The 22,502-nt window shown below is 39.7% G+C and overlaps 1 protein-coding gene across 1 annotated transcript in view; it reads left to right on the forward strand.

Moving 5' to 3' along the window:
* The window catches only part of LOC109031693 (uncharacterized), a 41,078-nt gene extending 18,576 nt beyond the window's left edge, over positions 1-22,502 (forward strand). Inside the window, exons 2-3 of the mRNA XM_019043363.2 lie at positions 15,303-15,793; positions 18,174-22,502. Of these exons, the coding sequence (XP_018898908.2) occupies positions 15,303-15,793; positions 18,174-18,317 (635 nt within the window). The 3' untranslated portion in view covers positions 18,318-22,502. The remainder of the gene's footprint in view (positions 1-15,302; positions 15,794-18,173) is intronic.

Raw genomic sequence — 22,502 nt, forward strand, 5'->3', positions numbered from 1 at the left:
CAAAAACAAAGTCTAAAGTCCAAATCAAGGACCAAGCCTCTTAATTTGAGCAGATTTCCTTTTGATTTAAGCTTAAATCTGATTGAATCAAGAGTCCTTTTTCTTGTCAATGTTTTCAAGAGTCTGGACTTTAGATCCAATGAGTTTTTTTTCCAGTGTGAGGGACTGAGGGTATGTGTTTGTGCACGTGCTCCTCCTGGGTAATTGTGTGTTTCTCGTAGTGCAGGGTTGTGCATCGAGAAGAGGTACTTTATTAGGAGGAGCTACGTGTGCTCATTGCTCCAGTGTGAAATTATTGAAAATCGGGAGTCACGGCGGCAGCAAAGGCGTCAGTGGCGTGGCGTGAATGATCGATTATCGATAATTCCCCATTTGAATCCGTGGTAAGGAATCGATTATCAAGGTGTTCGCTGCGAACCCCCCGTAAATCGATCCTTTTCCACAGGTTTAAATGACAGATCAATCGATGTATCGCAAAGCACGCCACGCCACTGGAAGGCGTGTCGAACTATCCGCGTAAAAAAGATAGCATTGGAGATAGCCAGGGGCTCAAGGGCCCGAGCGGCATGAGGAACCAGGAGCGGTGCATTTCGTTAGTACGTGTTAACGGTGCGTTTAATATCTGCCTCGGCCAATGCCTCCGTCACGTTCCTCGCCGGAATCTCCGTAGTAATTCACAAATTGATCCCCTGCTTCGCCCCCGAGCCCCCCTCCACCGCGCCGACCGCACGGAAATTGGTTTGCTACTCTCGTTCGATACAACGAATTCGCCCGGCTTATCGTCCTCCGTGATTGGAGCGCCGTCGTGGAAATTGCGTCGCATCCGAGGAGCTGTGACGTCACGGAGCGAGTTGAGAGCGTCACGCGGTTTTTGGAAGTCGGCCAAATGTCCACTGCTGGTGGGCATACTGATAACACTGTTGCGCGCCGCGGCGCGGCGTGGCGCCGTGCGTGTGTATTTTCTCGCGTGGCGTCACCGGGTCACGCACTCCGGTGGTCACACTCACGTGTCCTTAACCCCCCCCCCCCCCCACTCACCGTCAGGCGGTGACGTTTTCGATCCCGTTTACATTGTACCGTTCCCCGAAATATTGACCACCACGGTGCGGTGCCGGGCTACGCGGGAATCATCGCGATAGACACCTAGACATAGTGAGAATGTGCCGCGGCTAGACACGGTTTGAAATGAGGTGCACAAGATTGGTTACCTCATTAATATGTCGAATAGAGTACAATATATATCTTGGGGACATAAAAAAATTCGGGCATTTTATAAAATATCCATAGGCGAATGAAACATTTTTACTGAATAACATGTTTGATTATTTGACTAGGCTTTTTGCGAAATGACTAGCATTTTTGAAAATGCCCAGGCAGATTCACGCGAAAATTAAAATCAATTAGAATATGCATTTGATGTATACAATTTGGAATTTCAATCATGCTTGCTTCTATTCCATACATCAGAAATTACCGCAGTGAGTAAGTAAGAATTATACATTTTTTTTCCTTCAAATAAAAATTCCCGCCTCCCAGGAAACCAATGACTACTAGATTCAAATGAGCACTTTTGAGTGTTATTTCCGCGTCCACCGAGAGACACACGAAAACTGGTGAGGCAAAGTAGTCGTCTTGGAATACTTACATCGTCTTCTTGACACTCAATATTTGTACCACGGTCAATTTCCGGGCTGAAGATCCTTCATAAATGTGATCCTCACCTCTGTGTTTGATGGAGTGACAATATTATTGCTTTCCTACCGTTGTTTAAATCCAGTATCCACACAAGAAGGACGGTGTAGTTAATTTACTCTTGTATTCAACTAACACTGGTGGAGATTCAACCTTTTCTACGTCTTTTTTCCTGCTTCTTTTTTTATTAATGAGGACGAGGTTGATACCGGGATGCGATTTGGGTAACAACCGCTCCCAAAATCCGAGGTCTTCCTCACGTTGCCAAATTTAGCGACCTCAGATAAATTCTGTGCATGAGAGTTAAAGCTCTTAAAAATCAATTCCTTGTATAATCCTGAGAAACACCATAATATTTTAATCCGTATTTTTGCTCGCATCTTGTTGCTTTTGTTATTTTATTTAAATATGATAGAAAAAACACAATTTTCCCCCTTTTTTTGGATTCTTTGCATGTACGATGTATCATTAGGGTAAAAAGTGTTGAAAAGTACCCAATTGAAAACCTGGAAAAATCAGGGCATTCTGTTTAACCCTGAAAAGTCCGGGAACTCCGTCGTGGAACCTAAAAATTATTTTTCAGGCCGAAAAAACCGCAATTGCCCCATCGACGCAGACTGAAACTTCTTTCAGATTTAAAATTTTAGATTGTATTCATTTCAAAGACTTGGTGCTATATTTTTTCGCGGTCAACATTTTCATGAAAAACCATTCAAGAAAAGCCCTGAAAAGTCAGGAAATGTCACTTTCAAAAACCCTGAGTTAGGGAATTTTGAGATCCTAGTAAACTTGCTACCCTGTAATATTAGCTCAAAAGCTCTCGCAAGCATTTACTACCGAACACTCCACTGTTTTTTACGCACAGTTTTACAACGTATCTCTGAGCGTATCCTGCTTTGAAGCAGGTTGGTACCTGTTCGGCTCACGTCGCAGCCGTGGCTGGCGTCTGCACACCTGGGCATTGCCAGGGTATCCATCCCCGCCGGGCAAAACCACCCATCTCCAATGGTAAACCTGGGGCGGATCCGGGATTTTAACCTAGGGCGGGAGGATAGTGGTGTGGTGGAGGAGGAAGGTGGTGACGCCGATTTGGCGAGTCAACCTGCTCTTCGATGCGAATGCGATGCTCATGCTGCCCCCCCCCCCCCCCTTCCCGGATTACCCTCAACCATCTGCAAATCACAGTGCGTTGTTACCAGCTTTCAGATATGCACAAGTTCTCTGCAAGCTTCGCTCATATCGACTTGTGACCTGAAGAGTTTCAGCAAAGGGATTTTTAACGACGAGTCGCCAGTTTCCCGACGAATTTTATTTTTAGAAGGTTTTAAAAGTTTTGGATTTTTTTTTTTTCATTTTTTTAAATTTGTTTTTATTTTTCTGCCGTCGTTCCCCGGGTGAAATAACGTAACTGCATTTTAGCGGTACGATTTCCACTCGCAATTAGCATATTTACTGAGGAACTGTTGGGCATTCCTACCTGGAAATGTTACCTACTGGTTGTGATGTTCATTCCTCTGAGAAACGGCTGATCATGATCTCTGTGAATCTCGAAATATTGATTTTCGGTTATATCTTGAGACGGACTGAGCCTATTTCCCTTTTTCTTCTTCTTCTTTTTTTGGGCTTGCGGAACGCACGAGACATTATTCCAAAAAAACAAAAATGTGATTTTTGTACAAAATTTCGGCCCAATCCAAAAAATGTCACTAATTACCAAAAACAAAAAAAAAAACAAAAAAAAAACCAGGCACCCAAAAATATGATGGCAGTACCGTTTGGATTCATCATATAAAAGGAAATGATATCAAAACGGCCCAATTTTCTCTTTCATGCCCATGCAATATACCAAACACCCCAACTTTTTTCACAAAAAAAAAATAAATAAATACCTATAAGGTATGATGACCTGAACACGTTTATTGGATCCATCGCTTTAAAGGAGTATGATATTAAATCGGCCCAACTTCTCTGAAATATGCCCATCTCGGATCAATAATTTTTTTGAGACCTTCCGACTCATCGCTGAGGAGACACTGATCATTACTTGACCCTTAGTATATGTCCTTGTTTAGATGTCAAAGAGTTCCTTATGAGAACTGTAATGAATTTTTTTTCTTTGAAGAGATAAAATCAAAAAATCGTCATAAAATTGAAAAAAAAATTCGAAGAAAAAAAAAGGAATGGGCCGGCCGGCCGTACATACAAGTGGTAGATAATATAGGGTGATTATCGTCTCTCTTTCACATATACATGAACAAGTATCATCGTCAAAAGGAGGATCAGTCCTTCTTGAAATCGTCATTGAAAGATAGACTGAAAGATATTCACACATGAGTGAACAACTTAACAACTTTCAAGCAATGCCATAGTCTTTGTTTGTTTCTGATAGAAGGCCTTACAAACTACTGAACCTTGGCGTATTATTGCGAATATTATGTGCCTCCTACTTACAATGCTTCTTTCTTAGCAACTTCATGGATGTTGGCAAGACCGGGTCGGTCACCCATGCCAAAATGTTGGGGCATACCAATGTATCTACATTTCCCCCCTTTTTTTTGTACGTGCCGGCCGGCCCATTCCTTTTTTTTTCTTCGAATTTTTTTTTCAATTTTATGACGATTTTTTGATTTTATCTCTTCAAAGAAAAAAAATTCATTACAGTTCTCATAAGGAACTCTTTGACATCTAAACAAGGACATATACTAAGGGTCAAGTAATGATCAGTGTCTCCTCAGCGATGAGTCGGAAGGTCTCAAAAAAATTATTGATCCGAGATGGGCATATTTCAGAGAAGTTGGGCCGATTTAATATCATACTCCTTTAAAGCGATGGATCCAATAAACGTGTTCAGGTCATCATACCTTATAGGTATTTATTTATTTTTTTTTTGTGAAAAAAGTTGGGGTGTTTGGTATATTGCATGGGCATGAAAGAGAAAATTGGGCCGTTTTGATATCATTTCCTTTTATATGATGAATCCAAACGGTACTGCCATCATATTTTTGGGTGCCTGGTTTTTTTTTTGTTTTTTTTTTGTTTTTGGTAATTAGTGACATTTTTTGGATTGGGCCGAAATTTTGTACAAAAATCACATTTTTGTTTTTTTGGAAGGATATCACGTATTTTTGGTATGACTTCTACGAAGTATCAGGCAAAGAGAGTTCCCATTTTAAATTTAAAAGTTGTTCCCGCGGGCGCGAGGCAGAGAGGAAACGCCCCCCCCCCCCCCCCCCTCGAAAGCGGCCCACCTTTTTTTAAGGAATTTCGTTCAAACCGCATGTCAATAATCTGTAATCGTTCTCGAGACATCAGTAAGGAAGGATCCATATTTTTGGCACACCCTGTACGTCACAGAAAAAAAACCGCAGGTCAGTATTGAAATCGTGACAAAGTTGGGTCACTTGACGTAATGCCTAATTCTCATTGGCTACGAACGATAGAAACTACAGTAAAGCGCATTGACTTATAATGCAATCTAGGTCGCGCGGTAGGTAAGACAGCTAGCGGGGTAAATCAGGGTGAAGACGCGCCTTCCGCTTAGTGGATACATCCGGATATACGAACGAAAAGTACCCGTATCAGGCAACGGCACTGGCATGACAACTCTAGCATGACAGGCATTTCCATTGTCTCGGTCTCGGACTTGCTGGGTGTTGCTGAGTTGCCTATCGTCCCGCCTGAAGGGACTCTAGTCTCGCCGAAATTTCCTAATGCGCAGTCTAAGCCATAGATAGTGCATAGAGAGCATAGAATAATAAAGCTTATTCTATGATAGAGAGGTTATGATAATGTTATTGTTTCGATTGGAAATTTTGAATCGGGTTTGAGCATAATAGCATTGCAATTTCAATTTCTCCTGGCCCCTGTCTCTTTTTCTATGTCATATTATTTCTGAAATTAATAACAATATAACTTCTTGAATGGTTTTCTCATTGTACACACGAAACATTTTCAATTTTATGCTGCCCCGAGGAATAATACTTCCAAATGTGACCATTCTTGATTTTGCATGATTCCTTCTCTCTCTAGGTACCTTTTTCGTTGTGAGTGAGTTTTCTTTTATGATTCTCTGATTACTGAGGGCACAATGCTTGGGCACAATGTGCCTGAAACGAAAAGTTGCTACTTACTTGTTTACTATGTGCATTCCTATCCAGACATCATATGAAATCATCTTGGTACTTGCGTTAAATGTTTCCGTTCATAAGGAGATGGTATACATTAAACTTTAGTTGTGATGGCATAAATTTTCTCAACTGCATGCTGATTATTGAAACTATGTCAGTACGACAAGGCAAGACAGCCCTATCTTAACCGTGCAATATATCGCATTTCGATCTCTTATCAGACTGCTTCAAACTTTCAATAATCGGCCTGCTGCAATGAAATCCTTTTATAGCTTTCATCATTATGATTCTCCATTTGGCCATTCTGGTCAACTAGAGTCCACAAAGACACATTGACTTTAAACGCGCAACAGGGTGAAAGGGAGAGTGCCAGTTTAACTAATAATGGGTTTATTTTCAATGATAAAATTAACCAGTCTATTTACTGTCACACCTTCAAAGTGGGTGAATGTGTCAGGCAAGAACCCTGATAATCAACAACTTCAGAGCTGCTCTTAATATAGGACTTCTATGTAATGTTCCATCTCCTGTGTACAGTAGGCACAAAACCAGGATTTACATTAGAGGCATCACCTGTGTTAAGGGATACCTTTTATGTCTTACATTATTCAACATTTTTTTTTTGGATTCTTGGAACTAATGATAGAATGCAAGCTAAATTCTGCAGCTCAGTGCAGGACCTCTATCATTTACGCTGCTTATACCTAGTTATGCCTGCCAGGTCCTTTGACCATTCGAATCGCAATTTCTCCAAGCTCCAATTTCCTCATCGGTAATAACATCGCAAACGCGTGATACCGTCTCATAAAGACAGTAAGCAAAGTAAGTATTTATCAATATTTTTAGTTTTATGAGAGATGTCTCTAAAGCTATGGCATTCTGTATCTTAAGAAATGTGACCAGTTCACTCGTCATTGGAAAAGATAAACAGTAAAAGTTGATGCTTCTGCAAGCAAAAATTACAGTTACCACAACTGAAATTTCGATCTCAATAGCATGAATCTTCTGAACTGTAATGAAACAGTTTGATAACATTTCATTTTCAGGAGCCTTTAGCTGCCAATGCTGGTCATACAGAGTCAACAGCGATTGAGTTTCAGTGCGTTATCAGGGTACAACAGAGAATACCACTTTAATTTTTGGTTTTCCTTTCAATAACATTTAATTTTTATGAGTCTGTATCTGCCAATTCTGGTCATGCAGAGTCGGCTGCGATTGAGTTTAAACGCGTTATCAGGGTAAAACGGAGAGTACAATTTTGATTCTTTGTTTTACTTTCAAGGATGGAAAAAAACAGTCCATTTTCTGTCACACCTTCAGGCATGAACTTTTCAGCTAAGGACTCAAATAAATGACAATTTAGGAGCCACTTGTCATGTATGGTTCTTCTGTATTAGTCCGTCCCTTTCATACCGTAGACCGAGAACCAAAGGTTAAAGTATAAATATCACCTATATTCAAGGCTTAATTTTATATCCTATGCTATGTGATCCCTCTCATACGATTCTATCGAACGAATGAATCTGCCGGTAAGTTAATTATGTGGAGCACCATCATATCTATGCTGGGAATTGCCAGGGAGATTCTGCAACCATCCGATTAAGGTAACTCTCACATCAATACAGTGACAGGTAAAGTAAGCAGGTATTTATGAGAGATTTCTCAACTTGGGCATTCAATGCCCACTTTCCGTCAAAGAAGATGCTCTGTTGATATGCTGTTGCAGCCAAAAATATTTATCACAACTACTATTTTTAGTCGCCTCAGTCTCAATCGATAGCTTTCATTATTCTGCCAGTTCTGGCTATCCAAAGTCCACATCTAATGAGTTTTAACTCACTTTCAGGGTGTGCCAGAGAATTAATTCCTGTATCCATTTTCCGTGCTAAATGAACCAGCTAATTTTCTGTCGCACTCTCATAGTGGGTAAATTTGTCAGGCGAGGACTCAGATAATCTAGAGGTCAGGCGGCACTGATGTATTATGTCGAACAGCTGCTCTGTATTATCTCTTATATGTAGTAAGCAGTGACGGCAAGTTTACGTCTCCAGGTACTGCAAATTTTAGCCAATGGGTAGAGAGGTTATCATAAAGGATAGCCTGCATTAGTTAGCAGATCAATTTTATTAAACCAATGAATTAAAGTAGTATAGAATACATACCTTCTGCAGAGGTCAATATGAAAGGTCTTGATTAGAAGAATTTTATCCCAACACAGGCAAATTAGTCGATTCAATCAACTTCTGACACAGAATCCAAGAGACTTGCTAATAATCAAATTAACGGTAATGTTTAAAGTCAAGTATCTTGGATGTTGTGACATTGAGTTGATTTCATTAACGGAGCGCTGCGTAGCTTCTTTGAATAGACACATACGCACGACTGATTGGTGAATGCGTAAACCGCGTTTCCAATATAGAGCATTACAAGTCTATGAAAACATTGAGGCTTTATGCACCGATAGCATGATACACTGAGAAGAGACACATCAACTCCAGAGGAGTTCGGCTGCTAGCAAAATTTTAGGAGAAAGTGGAAACACAACTTCATCCCCACAAATTGAGACCCCGACAGACATCATCGTATTGAGGGAAAGGATGATTTTCTGGTGGATAGTTGTTGAATCTGATTAACGAGAAATAGTATCTAGGACTCACTAATATCATCAATTATTCATAAACAATTACTTGTAAAGATCACTAGATCCGGGCCGCTGGGAAGAAATAGCAGGTTGCGATCTGAGTAGGTACTTACTGTAACAGCACATGGTAACAGCTCATAGTAAGGGTGTGGGAATCATAAAAGGATTATATAGAAATGGATCCAGTTATCTTCGGCTACGATAAAATGGAAACACGCATCAATTAATCTATCTTCATCTTCTTATTTCAATTAATCTATCTTCTTCGTATTAATTAAATATTTAAAGCCATAATAACAGTAGCATAACCTGAAATTTAACCTCTGGAGTCGGCGCTCACCATCCATCGCGCGGTTCTACAAGTTATTTTCAAATTCAAATGTGCTTGAAGAATTGAAGGACCCGCTCCTTCTTTCAATAAATTCTCCTTTCGACGCCCATATAAGTTCGCAAACTTTTCAAAGGTTTAATCCTTGGAGTTTACAGATTCTAATTATACCCAGTTTGATGGGTTTTATGCTACCCTTACCTCCACAGCTATGCCAATAGATCCGATTTCAGAACAGCAATAAACGACTTAATTATTAATTGTTCTCGATTACACCTCAACAATACGAAATTTCCAAAAAATTAGTTGTAGTTTATTTAACGCTGATTCAAAATATCTATACTTGTATGGGGTTTTTTTCTACGGTATAGCTGTAATGTCAGTGAACTAAACACGATGGTCAATCCCGCGGCCGACCGTTTCGCGGGCCCCGTATCTGCTCTCTGCTCATCAACAATTCCATCAGTGTCAGCTTTTGGGGTCCATGTCGTCAAAAACGATCGTCAAGTTTTGGGGTCCAAAATTTGTCGTTAAAGTTTAATAACTTTTTTAATATTTAACTAAACTTAAAAAGGGTGGGCATTACGAGTAGAGCTGAGCATACTCTACCCAAATATTATAGGGTTTTTGGGGTTTACTCCCCGACTTAATTAGTAGGAGAGCTTAATGGACCGCAAACCGTGCAGAAAAGCCCGGTCGCGTTGTTTCGTGTAAAACTAGTTAGGCAGCAGCCACCCGTCTTTTTTTTTTTTTTTTTTTTTTTTTTTGGGTCGTCATTTTTTAGAGGGAGTTTTTTAGGATTGGGCCGGGGTGGCTACCGCCACCTAGAATGCTCTTTCTGCATGAGCCCTTTGAGTGCAAAGTTTTGGATTAAAATGTAGGTAGTTTTTACAGCCTCTACGAGTGCAAACCTACCTACGAGAATTTTGAACCCAGTGTTGTCGGGCATTTTTTCAACAATTGAGGGGCTTGGAGGACAAGGCGCACAAGTGCAGTTTTTGAAAAAATTGAGATATTAATGATTTCAAGTTAAATTAGTCTGAATGTATATTCTGAGACTAATTCACTCTCAAATTCCAATTTTTAAGTCTCATGAAGTCAACTTAAACTTTCTTTCTGCCATAAGGATCCATGAAATCTTGAAACTTCACATACGTATTTCTCGAAATAGCAAAATCTGCACTTATGCGCCTTATTCCCCAAGTCCCCCAATTATGATACTGCATTAATATCCTATGTTGTTCGGCATGCGCTCCTCAATGTGGAGGTCCCGAAAGCTAACGCCTGTGTTCCCCTCAGCCAGTCCGGGACGAAGCACGACGACATTTCTCTACATGTGTAGCCGAGCCGCGCGTGGTGAAATTCTACGAATATGCAGAGCGACCCAAAGAAACACAGCACGAAGCAGCGATGTCTTGAGAGTGAGCCCGATAAACTTTTAATTGGAAATTCAATTCGCTCTCGAGACACGTCTCGAAGGCTGTCATTGTTGATAGCTGTCGAGCTTCTGGACTTCCGCCGCATCCGACACATACTCGAAGCGCGCCGCGCTGTCTGCCTCGACGACTCCACATCATCGCCGGCCATCTGTTCCTCGCTCCCTCGCGCCCGCGCGGTCGTTACATCTACGTGTGGAACATCACGTTGGGATGGTCCCCGGGATTCGGCGCGATTCATCGCGGTCGTGATTGGTATCGAGACCACGTATCGTGGCCTCCGATGTTGCAGATTTTCAGATATATTCTTCCTTTTTAAAGCTGACTGGAAAACAAATCTGAGGCGAAAATGATATCTACTGAAAAGGTTCTAAAGAAGACGCTTGATTGGATACCTCCCGGGAGGAGACGGAGGGACGCCTAGTGAAAGGATGGCGATAGGGTGTTTCAAATTAATTGAGGGAGTGCCAAATCTCTAAGGGACTGTGGGAGGACAGGATATTGCGGCAGTTAGGTGTCGCAGAGCGCTAGGGAGAGCTGTGAAGCTGTTGTTATATGTATGTTTGTAAAATTAGACCAACTACCATGTGGACAAATCAACCGAAATCAGGCTTTAATTGCATTTCACTTGCAATATGTCTCTCGTTCGTTTTTTCAATTCGAAAACTAAACGATAACATTGACGCCTGACGTTTTTTTTCTTTTTCACTCTCTGATATAATTAGGCTACTTCTGGTTAAACCATGTGCAAAACATGCCCGATAGCGTTCCTTTTTTCTTAAAATAATAAATTGGGTCTCTTCGGTTACACTCTCATTTGAGAGACATTCATTTAAGTATTTTCAATCAATTTTGAAGAAAGTGAAAAAAAACACGATTGTGCTCTGGATGACTTGAATAAAGGTGAATAATCAAAATGTGTCCTCTCGTTTCTCTTTCCACCTTTCATCGGTAAGCGGGATCAATTCGGATATTTGCTCTACACACTTTTTACTCATATTCTTAACTGCTCCAAATAATAACTAAACCATGCATATCACCCAGAATCCATACATTATTATATCCAACCCAGGCTCTGGAAGATGGGGAGCGATGGAGAGCCCATAGGTCACTGCCACTTTTTGTCAATGGATGATAAAACGGAACAGTGTTGCGCGAAGCCATCGACCTCATCAACACGTCCTCAAGTCGAAGCATCGATCAGTAGACATTGTAAGCAAAACCACGCAAGAGAGAGAGAGAATGGATCACTCAGCGCTGAGGCCTGGCGAGATGTGATTGACACTTGACTCGTAATTACCCGATAAAACCACGATAAAATTTAGAGGCAAGATTATAAGTATTAGTTCAGCGTTTTTAAGTAAGCTCAACACTCGAGCATCCTGCAACTCTGAATGTTTGTTTATGGGACAATGAAGGGTTTGAAATAATTGATGCAAATCATAATCTTTAAGCTGCTTTTTCGTTTAAATTTGAAGTATGTATACGGAAACGAATGAAATAATTGAATGAAGTTTCAAGTGGACCGCGTTTAGCAGAAAGGAACCAAAGCTATATCACCTATCGTCAAATTTAAGTGGGTAATTTAATTTTTTACGAGAGAACGTTTGTGCGAATTCCTTTGAAAATTTTAAGGAATTTTCCTCGCACTACGCAGGAAATTTACCGAAAGCTCAAAAATCCGCACGACCGTTTTCATATAAAAAATCAAATTGCCTAATTAATTTTGGCAATAACTGATGTGGCCAGGTTCCTTCCTGCTTAACCGGTCAATTACACAGTGATTGCATTGGGAAAGTGCGCATTTCAGAAGCCACGGGAAACAAAACTGACCGAATTTACCGAACGCAGCTTAAAAAATCGCACCAGAGGCTGTGTTTTGAAAGTTTAGTACGAATTCTTAGACTCTCATATAAAATAAATAAATAAACCAAAACGACAAAATTCAGCAAACGTATCGCTGCTTTAAAAGGACGCAAGGGAGCTCTCGTGACCTTTCATTCGTGCTGCGCAAAGTCAACACAAATGTAAAAGAGCGACACGGTCTAGCAGACAGGGGACTGCGCAACAGGTGCGCAAGACGATAGGAGAGGGGCTCATCCGAAGACGAAAAAACCCCTATAGTTCCATGTAACTATTCAAACAAATCCTCCAGCAACTTGTTTTAAATTCAACACGATTATGCCGAGGAGGGAACCGGGGTCTGGGTGGGGCAAGGTCGAGGGTTCGGATTTCGGTTCGAGGGCTGCTCCGCCACGCAAAAACAACGTAACTCCGGTGTAAAACCCTCTCACATGCGCGGTTTTTTCCGAGGAAGGTGGTGCGTAGCCCGGTAGCCGAGTGGTAACAGGTGGAGGGGTCGGGCCTGCCCAAATGTGCGAAGATTACTCGAGAAGAAAAATAGAATAAGGATCTCTCTGTCCAGGTGCAGGTGTTCTATTGAATCTGGAATCGCGACCCCATTTTTACAGTTGCATCGTGCATCGAGCCCCCCCTCCCCCCCACACACACACCCTCTTACGCTTATACACACACACTCACACTTGGAGACCTTTCTTCGTTTCTGTGGTTCGTTGCCAGGACGAAAGCAGGATCGATTATGAAGTTCCGAAGTTAGTTGACTTTCTACGTCGTAAATTATTTCTACGAGCAAATGAGTTTCCTCTTTAAAGACGTCGACCGTATAGACAATCGAATGGCTTGCTTCGAGAACTGTTAAAATGTATTGCGATGTTTCGGTCTTCTCTTACGTAATACTCCGGTAAAAATAAAACTAATAAAGATACAATTTTGATGATTTCTCAATAACTGCTATCAGGAGTAGAATATGAAGTTGGAGAACGTTCCTATCGAAAATATTGGCCGGTGTTCTTCGAATAAAATTAATATGCAGAGAGAAAATTGATACGTCACCGTGAAGTCTAGGAATTTTCGAAGCCAGCCATTCAATTGTTTTTGAAAGTTAAAGAAAAAAAATAGCAATAACATGCATTGTTTAGTTCGTGCGAATCGCCAACAATATTGATTTAACCACATGAACATATTTCCTATTTGCAACATGTGTACAAAGCAGTAGTTTTGTCGATGTTCTCATCTCTACTGTACTGTAACAGAGAACGTCGTTTTATTGCAATACAAATTTTAAAAAAAACCACTAAATTTTTAAAAAATTCCATATCTCAATCAAGAATTTAGCTGCGGTCATGAAATTTTGTCAGGTAACATTTTATCTGGAACAGCGTAATCGCGGCCAGGCCTTTTTTTCTCATCCAGCTATTCACATATCATTCATTTTTGTGGTGTTTATAGATGAGTAAAGTGCAAAACCGCGTATCTGCATTACAGTTTTTCAAAATTTCCGCTCCTATCTGATTTTTTCGAGGGGAAACAAGTCAACTTCATAACTTGAAATGTAGGCAGAATATTTTGCTAATAGTAAGAAAAAATCGGGAAGGTTTTCAATTAATTAAAGAATAAAAAAGAAAGGTTTACAGGAAGTCTGCAACGTCGAAAAAAGGGATACGTGATTTCGCTCTTTGCCCATCGAAATACCATCAAAGTACGATTCTATGTATTGCGGAGCGGATTTTTTTCCACCCTCCCGTCAAGCTGTGAACATAGCGAACCGTAAATCTGGTCAATTCGTGATGGCACCTCGGGTTCTATCCGGATTGAATCAAAGTCGGTCAGAGCGTTTCCCGATAAGATCACTTCATTCAAACGATTCGTCGGAAGCTGGTGCGATCGCGTGCCGTGTTTATAGTACGAAAATGTGCGTGCGTGCCGCTCGCTGCAACATGCAAAACGCGCCAAGCGTGTCATAGTCACAATGAACTGCGAATTTCTGGATCAGCGACGAGGCTGATAGCGGCCCAGGATCGTGGTTTATCCATTAGTTGAGCGGTCAGCGTTGATTGTTGATCGACGAACGGCATCGTCCATCGTCGCGATGTTGCATCACCGGTGCGGACATTCATCTCATTTCCGGCTGCAATCTTATCGTAATTTACCGCTCGTTTTGACCCAATTACCCCCGGCTCCCGGTTTTAAGGCGCCAGTTATTATTAGCGAAAAATATTCGTTTAGCCGTAACTAGGGATTATTCAACTTGCTGGAATTTTGGTTCGGCTTAGATGTGTTTTTACCCAGCCACAATAATGACATAAAATTGTCTGTATTATACTACGAGATAAAGTGTTACGATTATTTCATTTTTATTTTTATTTTTTTTTTTCCACCTCAAGAGCCATTTTATCTGACTCCACCACATATACTCAGGTATACGATCGCAAGAAAACGGACAGTATCTTGCAGGTACTAACTGTCTTGATCATATTTTCAGGACCAAAGTAAAACATTATTACCGCGGTCTAGCTGCAGCTAGTGGTGTCAAGCGTAGAGGCCAATAGACAAGTTGGATCCGAAGAGAGCTAAAAGCCCCTGGAAATGAAACGATAGACCACGCTCGAGGCATCTACCTCCGCCTCATAATTTCTCTCTAAGGAGTTTCTCTTTGATTTAAAGCTGCGATCTACAGTCGAATCCCCTCTCGAATTTTTAAGTCCTTGGATCTTTTAGAATTTCGGGATATTGCAGAAATGTATTTAAATTTCTTAAACATCACATCATGTATGATTGTTGTACTCAGACCCTTCATAGGACAGGCCTTTTCCCCTCTCTCTAAGTACTGAAACTTCTAAAATACATACTTAAAATGGACGTATTTTTGCTAAAAGGAGCTATGTGCATAGGGTTTAAGTGCGACATAGTTCATTTCAGCATAAATAAGTCCAAATCGTCGTTCGTGCTTCATACATTACACACATGCATTTAACGTTAATTGACATAAACGTTTGATTTTTGACCATCCTTGAAAACACTTGAAATTTAATTTAGATGTCCATCCATGTGTACCTCAATCCCTTCGTTCTCGGTTAGAACTGGGAACCCTCTACGCCTTCTCCCCGGAGGAACCCAATCCAAGACCTTCTTCGGCAACCTTTCCTCTGCCATTCTCTGTCCAAAACTGCTATTTAAAAAAGCCGCTCCTAACAACCCCGAATTTTTTTTCGTTTCAGATGACGACTTGACCGGTTTCGAAGCGCGGCTGTTGGCACTGCCAGACCTGGTGCAGAGCGCGATGATGTCCAACTACCCTCCTGCGGCCACAGCGACGGCTCACTCCCCCTGGTCGGCGATCGGAGCCCGCGACGACCCCGCCGAAACGAATGGATCTCGACACTGCCGGCACCGCCACTACCACACGCCAAAGCAGGTTGATCTCACAGTGGCCACGGTGGCGAGGGTGGACGCGGGAGGGGGTGGCCACCTCCACCTCCGCCCACCCGCACCCCCGCCGAGACCACCCCCGGGGTCGCAGTCGGGGCCGGAACCACTGCCCCGACGATTCGTACCCGGATCCGCGACGACCAAGTTCCCGAGCAAGGACGCCGACTCGCCCTCGTCCGGACCAGCCCCCGGAAAACCGCACACCCGCCATAAAAGGTGGACCCAGGTCGGAGAGGAGCTCCGGGGCATTGCGGAGGATTTTCGCTCCAACCTGAGCGTGGTAAGTCAAGTTCACAAGTTTTCCGCGTCTTTTCGGAGAAAAACGTTGGGGATTAATTGGGCTAGAGTACTTGTACAGGAATAGTACGGACATGTTGGTAGTTTTGGGGCATTGCTGAGGATTTTCGCTCCAACCTAAGCGCGGGGAGTCAAGTTCATAAGTTTTCCATCTTATCGGCGAAAAACGTTGGGGATTAATTGGGCTAGCGTACTTGTACAGGAATAGTACGGACATGTTGGTAGTTTTGGGGCATTGCTGAGGATTTTCGCTCCAACCTAAGCGCGGGGAGTCAAGTTCATAAGTTTTCCATCTTATCGGCGAAAAACGTTGGGGATTAATTGGGCTAGCGTACTTGTACAGGAATAGTACGGACATGTTGGTAGTTTTGGGGCATTGCTGAGGATTTTCGCTCCAACCTAAGCGCGGGGAGTCAAGTTCATAAGTTTTCCATCTTATCGGCGAAAAACGTTGGGGATTAATTGGGCTAGCGTACTTGTACAGGAATAGTACGGACATGTTGGTAGTTTTGGGGCATTGCTGAGGATTTTCGCTCCAACCTTAGCGTGGTGAGTCGAGTTCATAAGTTTTCCATCTTTTCGGTGAAAAACGTTGGGGATTAATTGGACTACATTTTGCAAAAAGGAACCACTATTTCTGGCTCATTTTAGAAACAACATATATGCCATTGGTTTTCCTGTGCAGAAAGGTGCTTTTACAGAAGAGCCCGAGATAGTGGTTCCCTATTGCAAAATGTAATCCAATTGGGCTAGAGTACTTGTACAGGAAGAGTACGGACATGTTGGTATTTTTGAGGTTAGGTCATGGAGATTTTAGGGCACAAAAGGGCAGCCGTCAAATCATCTAGAGTGATTAGTTAATACAATTGCCACAAACCGTCGTTTGATATGGAAGTCTCAAATCGCAATTTTTCCTTATTTTTCGAAGGGTCATTTTCTAATAATTTACGATGTTCAAATGACAAGTTTCATCGCTTTGAAAATTAAAAGAGTAAAATTAAAAATTATCAAATTTCTGGTTACATGTCGTGATGATTGTACTGCTACATGCACGCTGTATGATAGATCGGAACTCACATGGCATGTACACACAATATTGATTCCAGCGTTAGTATCAACAGACTCACTAAGTACGCATGGAAAGCTTGAAATTTATAAAATTTTGAGGCTTGCTAACCAGATTCCCAATGTTTTCTTGATTCCAGTGAGACCAGAAAATTAGCCACCAGGTTAAAAAATTAGTTAAGTTAGGAGGTAATGAGCAAGAAAGTGAACCTGCCAACTGCACGTAAATTAATTCATTTATTTATGTGCTAGAATTATTTTGCGTTCCCTCGTCGTAGTTTTTCAGGATTTCCAAGGCAAAGTCTATGAAAATATTGGATGTGTTGTGGAATCCTCTCCAACAATAAAGTACTATTTTCTATACCTTTTCATACTTTTATAGCCCAGACTCAACCTCTCACTTTGAGAAAAACTAAAGCACTATGCAGAATAATTTTTGATCACATCATGTTCTGTAAAAAAAATCGTTCTCTCGCACGAAATGAGCTCGTATCCGACCGTGCAAGGTGCTCTCGTCGTATTGCGGCTCGCGTTAGTAGCGCCTTCAATAGGGCGTGTATGCAGTCAGTCATTGATGTGCAAGTTGTGTTGCATGCCGCAAGGCGGTTCCATACGCTGGAGTAATACAAAATACTTCCCTTGGAATTTTCAAGCACAAGCATAGTTCTTAACTATATCTCGAGTTGTTTGTAGAGAAATTCACCCATTCCCTTGCTTTCAGTAAGTTGCCATTAAAACTTTTCTTTGCCCGACGCGTAATAGGCATTGAGTTCATCAATAGCTTGGAGACTTTAACGCAAGGTTAGAAAAGTAAGCGATACGCTCCGAAGAGAGGGGCGTTATTGCGAGATACAACCTTTTGAGAAATGATGGGAGAGGAAAGAGAACGAGTGAATCAACACAATGATCAATAGTAATCACTTAAATTTAGAAGAACTTTGTACTTTCCATCTTTTTATCAATTTTGAAATTCAATCTGTGCGATGATCGCCGGACGAATCAGGCCATCCCGTTGTTTATCAGTCACAAGATCACTGAGGCTTCAGAGTAGTCAGTGAGAGACATTGTCTCCCACCAATCAAAAATAAGGATTTCACATGACTTTTACGGGACGCGGGGGGGGGGGGGTCTATTTATTTTTCAGGCTTGTACATTGTATGATCATGCGCTTCCTTAAGGATCTTCAGATTCCCTCAACTAATCGACAGCGAGGAACTTAATTTTTTGTTTTTTCTTTGTGTACCTAACAATATTTATTATTTACATACATTTACACATTAATGCGTTTTTATTTTCAGAGATCCTCGCGACATTTGCCGATGGAGCTGAAGGCGTCACATCTTTTTTCTCTTCTCATTCCTGCCACCATGGGACCAGTTTGGACCACCGTCATTTTGTTGATCTTCCCCGTCATAATTTTGAGCTCAAAAAATAATAGATAAGATGGAGTGCAAGTGTGACTTTTCGTTATGCATTTATTTTCAAACTATAATTTCAAAGAGGAAATGACTGGAAATCAAAAATTAATGAGTTAACAAATTGATAGTAATTGTATGACCTTTTGTTTTTGTTGCAAGGTTATTGCTTGTAATTATTTTTATTTTACCGTAAATATTTTAAGTGTGTCTTATTGATGATGTTGATTTCTCTGTAAATTATTTTCTGTTCTGTATACATACATGTGTATAAATTTTTATTTTATTTTATCTTATTTAAAGATGTAAATTATAAATGCTTATGTTGACCTCTTCTGATGTGTAAATAAGAGCATGGATTTGAACGATAAACCACACCTTTAGTAAACTCACTTTTGACTGCTTTCAAAAATTAAACGTGAACCACTTTAAACTTCTGAATGTTTCCAGTAGTCTCTATCAGCAGTTTCTATGTGTTAGAAAAAATTTAGAAAACCAAATCAAATATTCTTTAAAAACAAAAAATTAAAAAGATAACTTAGAGAATTTCAAATATATCAGTCAATTTTTCCTTTAAATCAAGCAAAATATTTCCAGCAAATTTCAAGGAAGATTGTTTAACTTCCACACATCCAATTGATATTAGCTTTCTCTCAATTTGAGGCGATACACCTTCTACTGCCAAAATGAGAGGTTGTCATGCAGTCGATCGTTCAAATCTCAACTCTACTTACTCTTTAATTTCTTCTTAAACTTTCCTTTTTGTAACATTACATTTTTCTCTTCAAATCTCCTGCTTTGTGGGAAATATACTGGCTCCATCATGATCTCTTACGTATTTAAAATCTTGGTGCTGGACGAGCAAACTGTCGCATCATGGTTCCTGTAAATAGTAATTTTTAAGTTCAAATCCCTATATTTTTCCTTCTTTTCCTTTCTGGCTTCAGCTTATTTCTTTTGCTTCAGAATTCTAGGGGTTCTCAAATTATTTTCTTCCTCTGAAAAAATGTTCATTTAGACTTACGTACTAAAGTTCTCAAAACTTCCTCAGGTTCCTATCGCTGAAAATGTCGGATGGACTCACGAATTTCAAGCTGAAAATTATAATAGTCGACAACCCACTTATATCAATACTATCCCAACAAAAAATAAAAAAAAATAAAAAACCTGAGTAACACACAGAGATGGTAAGACTACCAAACCACGTTTCTCGGTTTGCAACGTTGCAGACTTCCTGTCTTACTTTTTTTAAAGGGAGCACCACTTAATGCCAATTCTCAAGAACTTCCGTGAATCTCCTCCCTGTTCGAAAAAGGTTCTGAAGAAAACTTCAGGGAACGAGATACGTGGTTTGAGAGTTTTATGTCAATAGAGAAAAGGAAACATTATGAAATCCCTCAGTTTATTAAAAGCCTCCTTCGCAAAACGATATTCACTTCTAAACTCTCTCTCTCGGAGATTTTCCTTTAGAATATAAATATTGTTTATAACTTTCCCTTTTATTTCTCTCTTTATTTTTGTAAGAAATTGTTGCATTTTTATTCTAATTTTACATACTGTTATGCGTGTCTCAATAAGGCATAATTATTTCATAGCAAATGTGTAAATATTTGAATTTGTGTTTTTATCTTTTAGAAAGCTCAAAGTGTGTGTGCATTTTCTGTATTTTTTCTTCTTTTTTTTCTTAAAATCTAAAAGTTGTTTTACTATAGTGAAATTCTTGTCTGATTGTAAATTCTGTAGGGTTTTACACGTATCTTTGTAATTTTTGCAGTTGAACAATATTGTAGAATGTCTAGGGAATCAAGATCTTTTTAGAACGGAATGTTGTTTTTCGCACTAATACTTGAATTTTTCCATTTCAATGTCTTCATCATACATTTTATATATTTTATGGATTTTTGTAAATAGGCGGATGTATTTCGAACTTGCTGAGTGTCAATTGTTGTTTTAACTGTACAAAAATTCATTGACGTCGTTGAAAGAGTAACAGTTGCTTCACAAAAAAAGGTCCAAAATTGCCTTAGATAATTAATGTAGGCCCCTTACTTATTTTTTTAAAAAAAAGTGATGATAGGATATTCTAAACAAATTTGAAGAAGTGCCTTAATTTAGGTCAGTACATTTTGGATTCAGCTATCTCTACTCACCACCATCCACCCAACCAGGCAAGATTCCTTCATCGAAGCACTTCTGTGATGTTACCAAAATTTAGGTAAAATCAATCTTTTTGTAATTGATCTCATGATTATTGTAAATTAATTTTTGTTTTCCAGAAATTACTTAATCAAATTATATATTTTGTATCTAAAAATGTGACATAGCTTCATTCATATTTGAAAGCACTGAGAAGGATAATTTTTGTTCTCATTTTCTTAAATTCATTTCCGTTTTCTATTTTTTTATGGTTTGATAAGTGAGTGCACATATATTTGCTCGACTCGAGAATTGAGAAGAGTTCAGTTTTCAAATTTCGTCATGAACCGTTCATCAATGCTCCACTTTTGAGTTATTTTAATTTAATCTTTTCTGCTATCACACCCAAGCTGCTGTTTAAAATTACATGTCATTTCATTGACGAGTGACTGTCTCTTCAAATTGTGAGTAAACTCTCTCACTGATGTGACTTGTGGACTCACTCTTTTCAGCCATACTGCGATGCAAGGACATGTTTAGTAATTTATGGCGTGATGCAAAATCTGTCGAACCAGATGATCTTTATGGCCTTTGGATCATAGATTTTGATACTTCGAGATTTCAAGATTCCGAGTCGCAATCATTAACGATTTAACGTTCACACTAAAACTTCACGGAAGGAGAATAATCACCATCCAAACGGTTGCTGAAGACAGTGGTGATTCTAGCAAATTGGCAACACTGTCAATACTCCATTAAAATCCATTAAAATATCGATTTTGAATCGAATTATAATCTAAATATCGAAATAATCGATTTTTTTTTTACACATACTTAAATTTATTAAGACAAAATCGCCACTGGCTAAAGAATCCGAGACCACGGATCTTCAAACTTCTCAGCTTTCTTACCTCTCATGTAAATAAGATGAGTATATTTTAAGATTATCGAACGATGTTTGATGCCTAGTCATAATAGTCAGTTAGATTAATTTTATTTTTTCTGTCTCATCCACAATCTCCATCCTGGAAAAGGAAATTTCTAAAAAATACCGTATGTATTTTTATTATGCTCTTTATCATGTGTATAATCTGAAATATGTTGACACCAATAACTGGTCTACCTAATCATTCCGTTGTGAGAGTACATACTAGAAAGATACGATTTGCCGCGATATTTGTAACAGTAATGCATTTATGCTAATGTAAGTTGTGTTGCATTTATGTTAATGTAAGTTGTGTTGCATTTATGCTAATCTATAAGTTGTGATTTTTGTGGGTAGAAATCCCTGAGGCTAACTGTAAAACGTAATCTTGCTTGCGGAGTTTTCGGCACATAAATAATTAGTCCTCCTATTCAAAAATGTTTCCTCGAGATTGTGTTTCTTAGCATTTCCGATTTTTTCTCACATCAGTTATCTCGCAAGCACCCAAGTTTTCTCTTTTCGCAGTCGACGGTTTTTTTTTAGGCTATGAAAGTCACAAAGAATGATCTCCTTTAATGGGTATTTTAGTAACATGTATCCGGCAGTGCCCGAATATTTATAATTTCCTTGAACACACCTCGGAAGGTAAATTGAATTTAAATTTTTGATGCACCGATTCTTGAAAGTTTGTGTCAGAGAGAAGAAATAGAATAAAGTTAAAATAAAGTCCAAAGAAAAAAGCCCTCCATAGGTGCCATGTTCTTTTCCTTCATCGACCCCGAAAAAAATCGAAAATGTAAGAATTTTCCTTCACAAACTCCATATCTTATACTTGATGATTAGGTAGCCGTAGCCAAAGAGATTACTCTAGGTTATTCTGAAATATTTTTCATTTTCTTATAAAATTTCATGTTATAATAGTTTAGTTTTGGTAAATTAGTGATTACTCGAAGGTGAAGCCGAGTCTCTCGTAGATGTGCTTCTTGGTTAATCTTCGATGAATTGCTGGCTCATTCCCAAAAGTCTTTCTGGTTTTGTACAAAGTTTTGTGTTTTTTTGTAATTTTTTTTATCATTTTTTCAACCATTTTCTTTTCTTTTTCTTTTCTCCCTTTATTCTGTGAAATAAATTTTTTTTCTTAATTTCGTAAA

Source organism: Bemisia tabaci, chromosome 5 (assembly GCF_918797505.1).
Source record: "Bemisia tabaci chromosome 5, PGI_BMITA_v3".
NCBI classification, from domain to species: Eukaryota; Metazoa; Arthropoda; class Insecta; order Hemiptera; family Aleyrodidae; genus Bemisia; species Bemisia tabaci.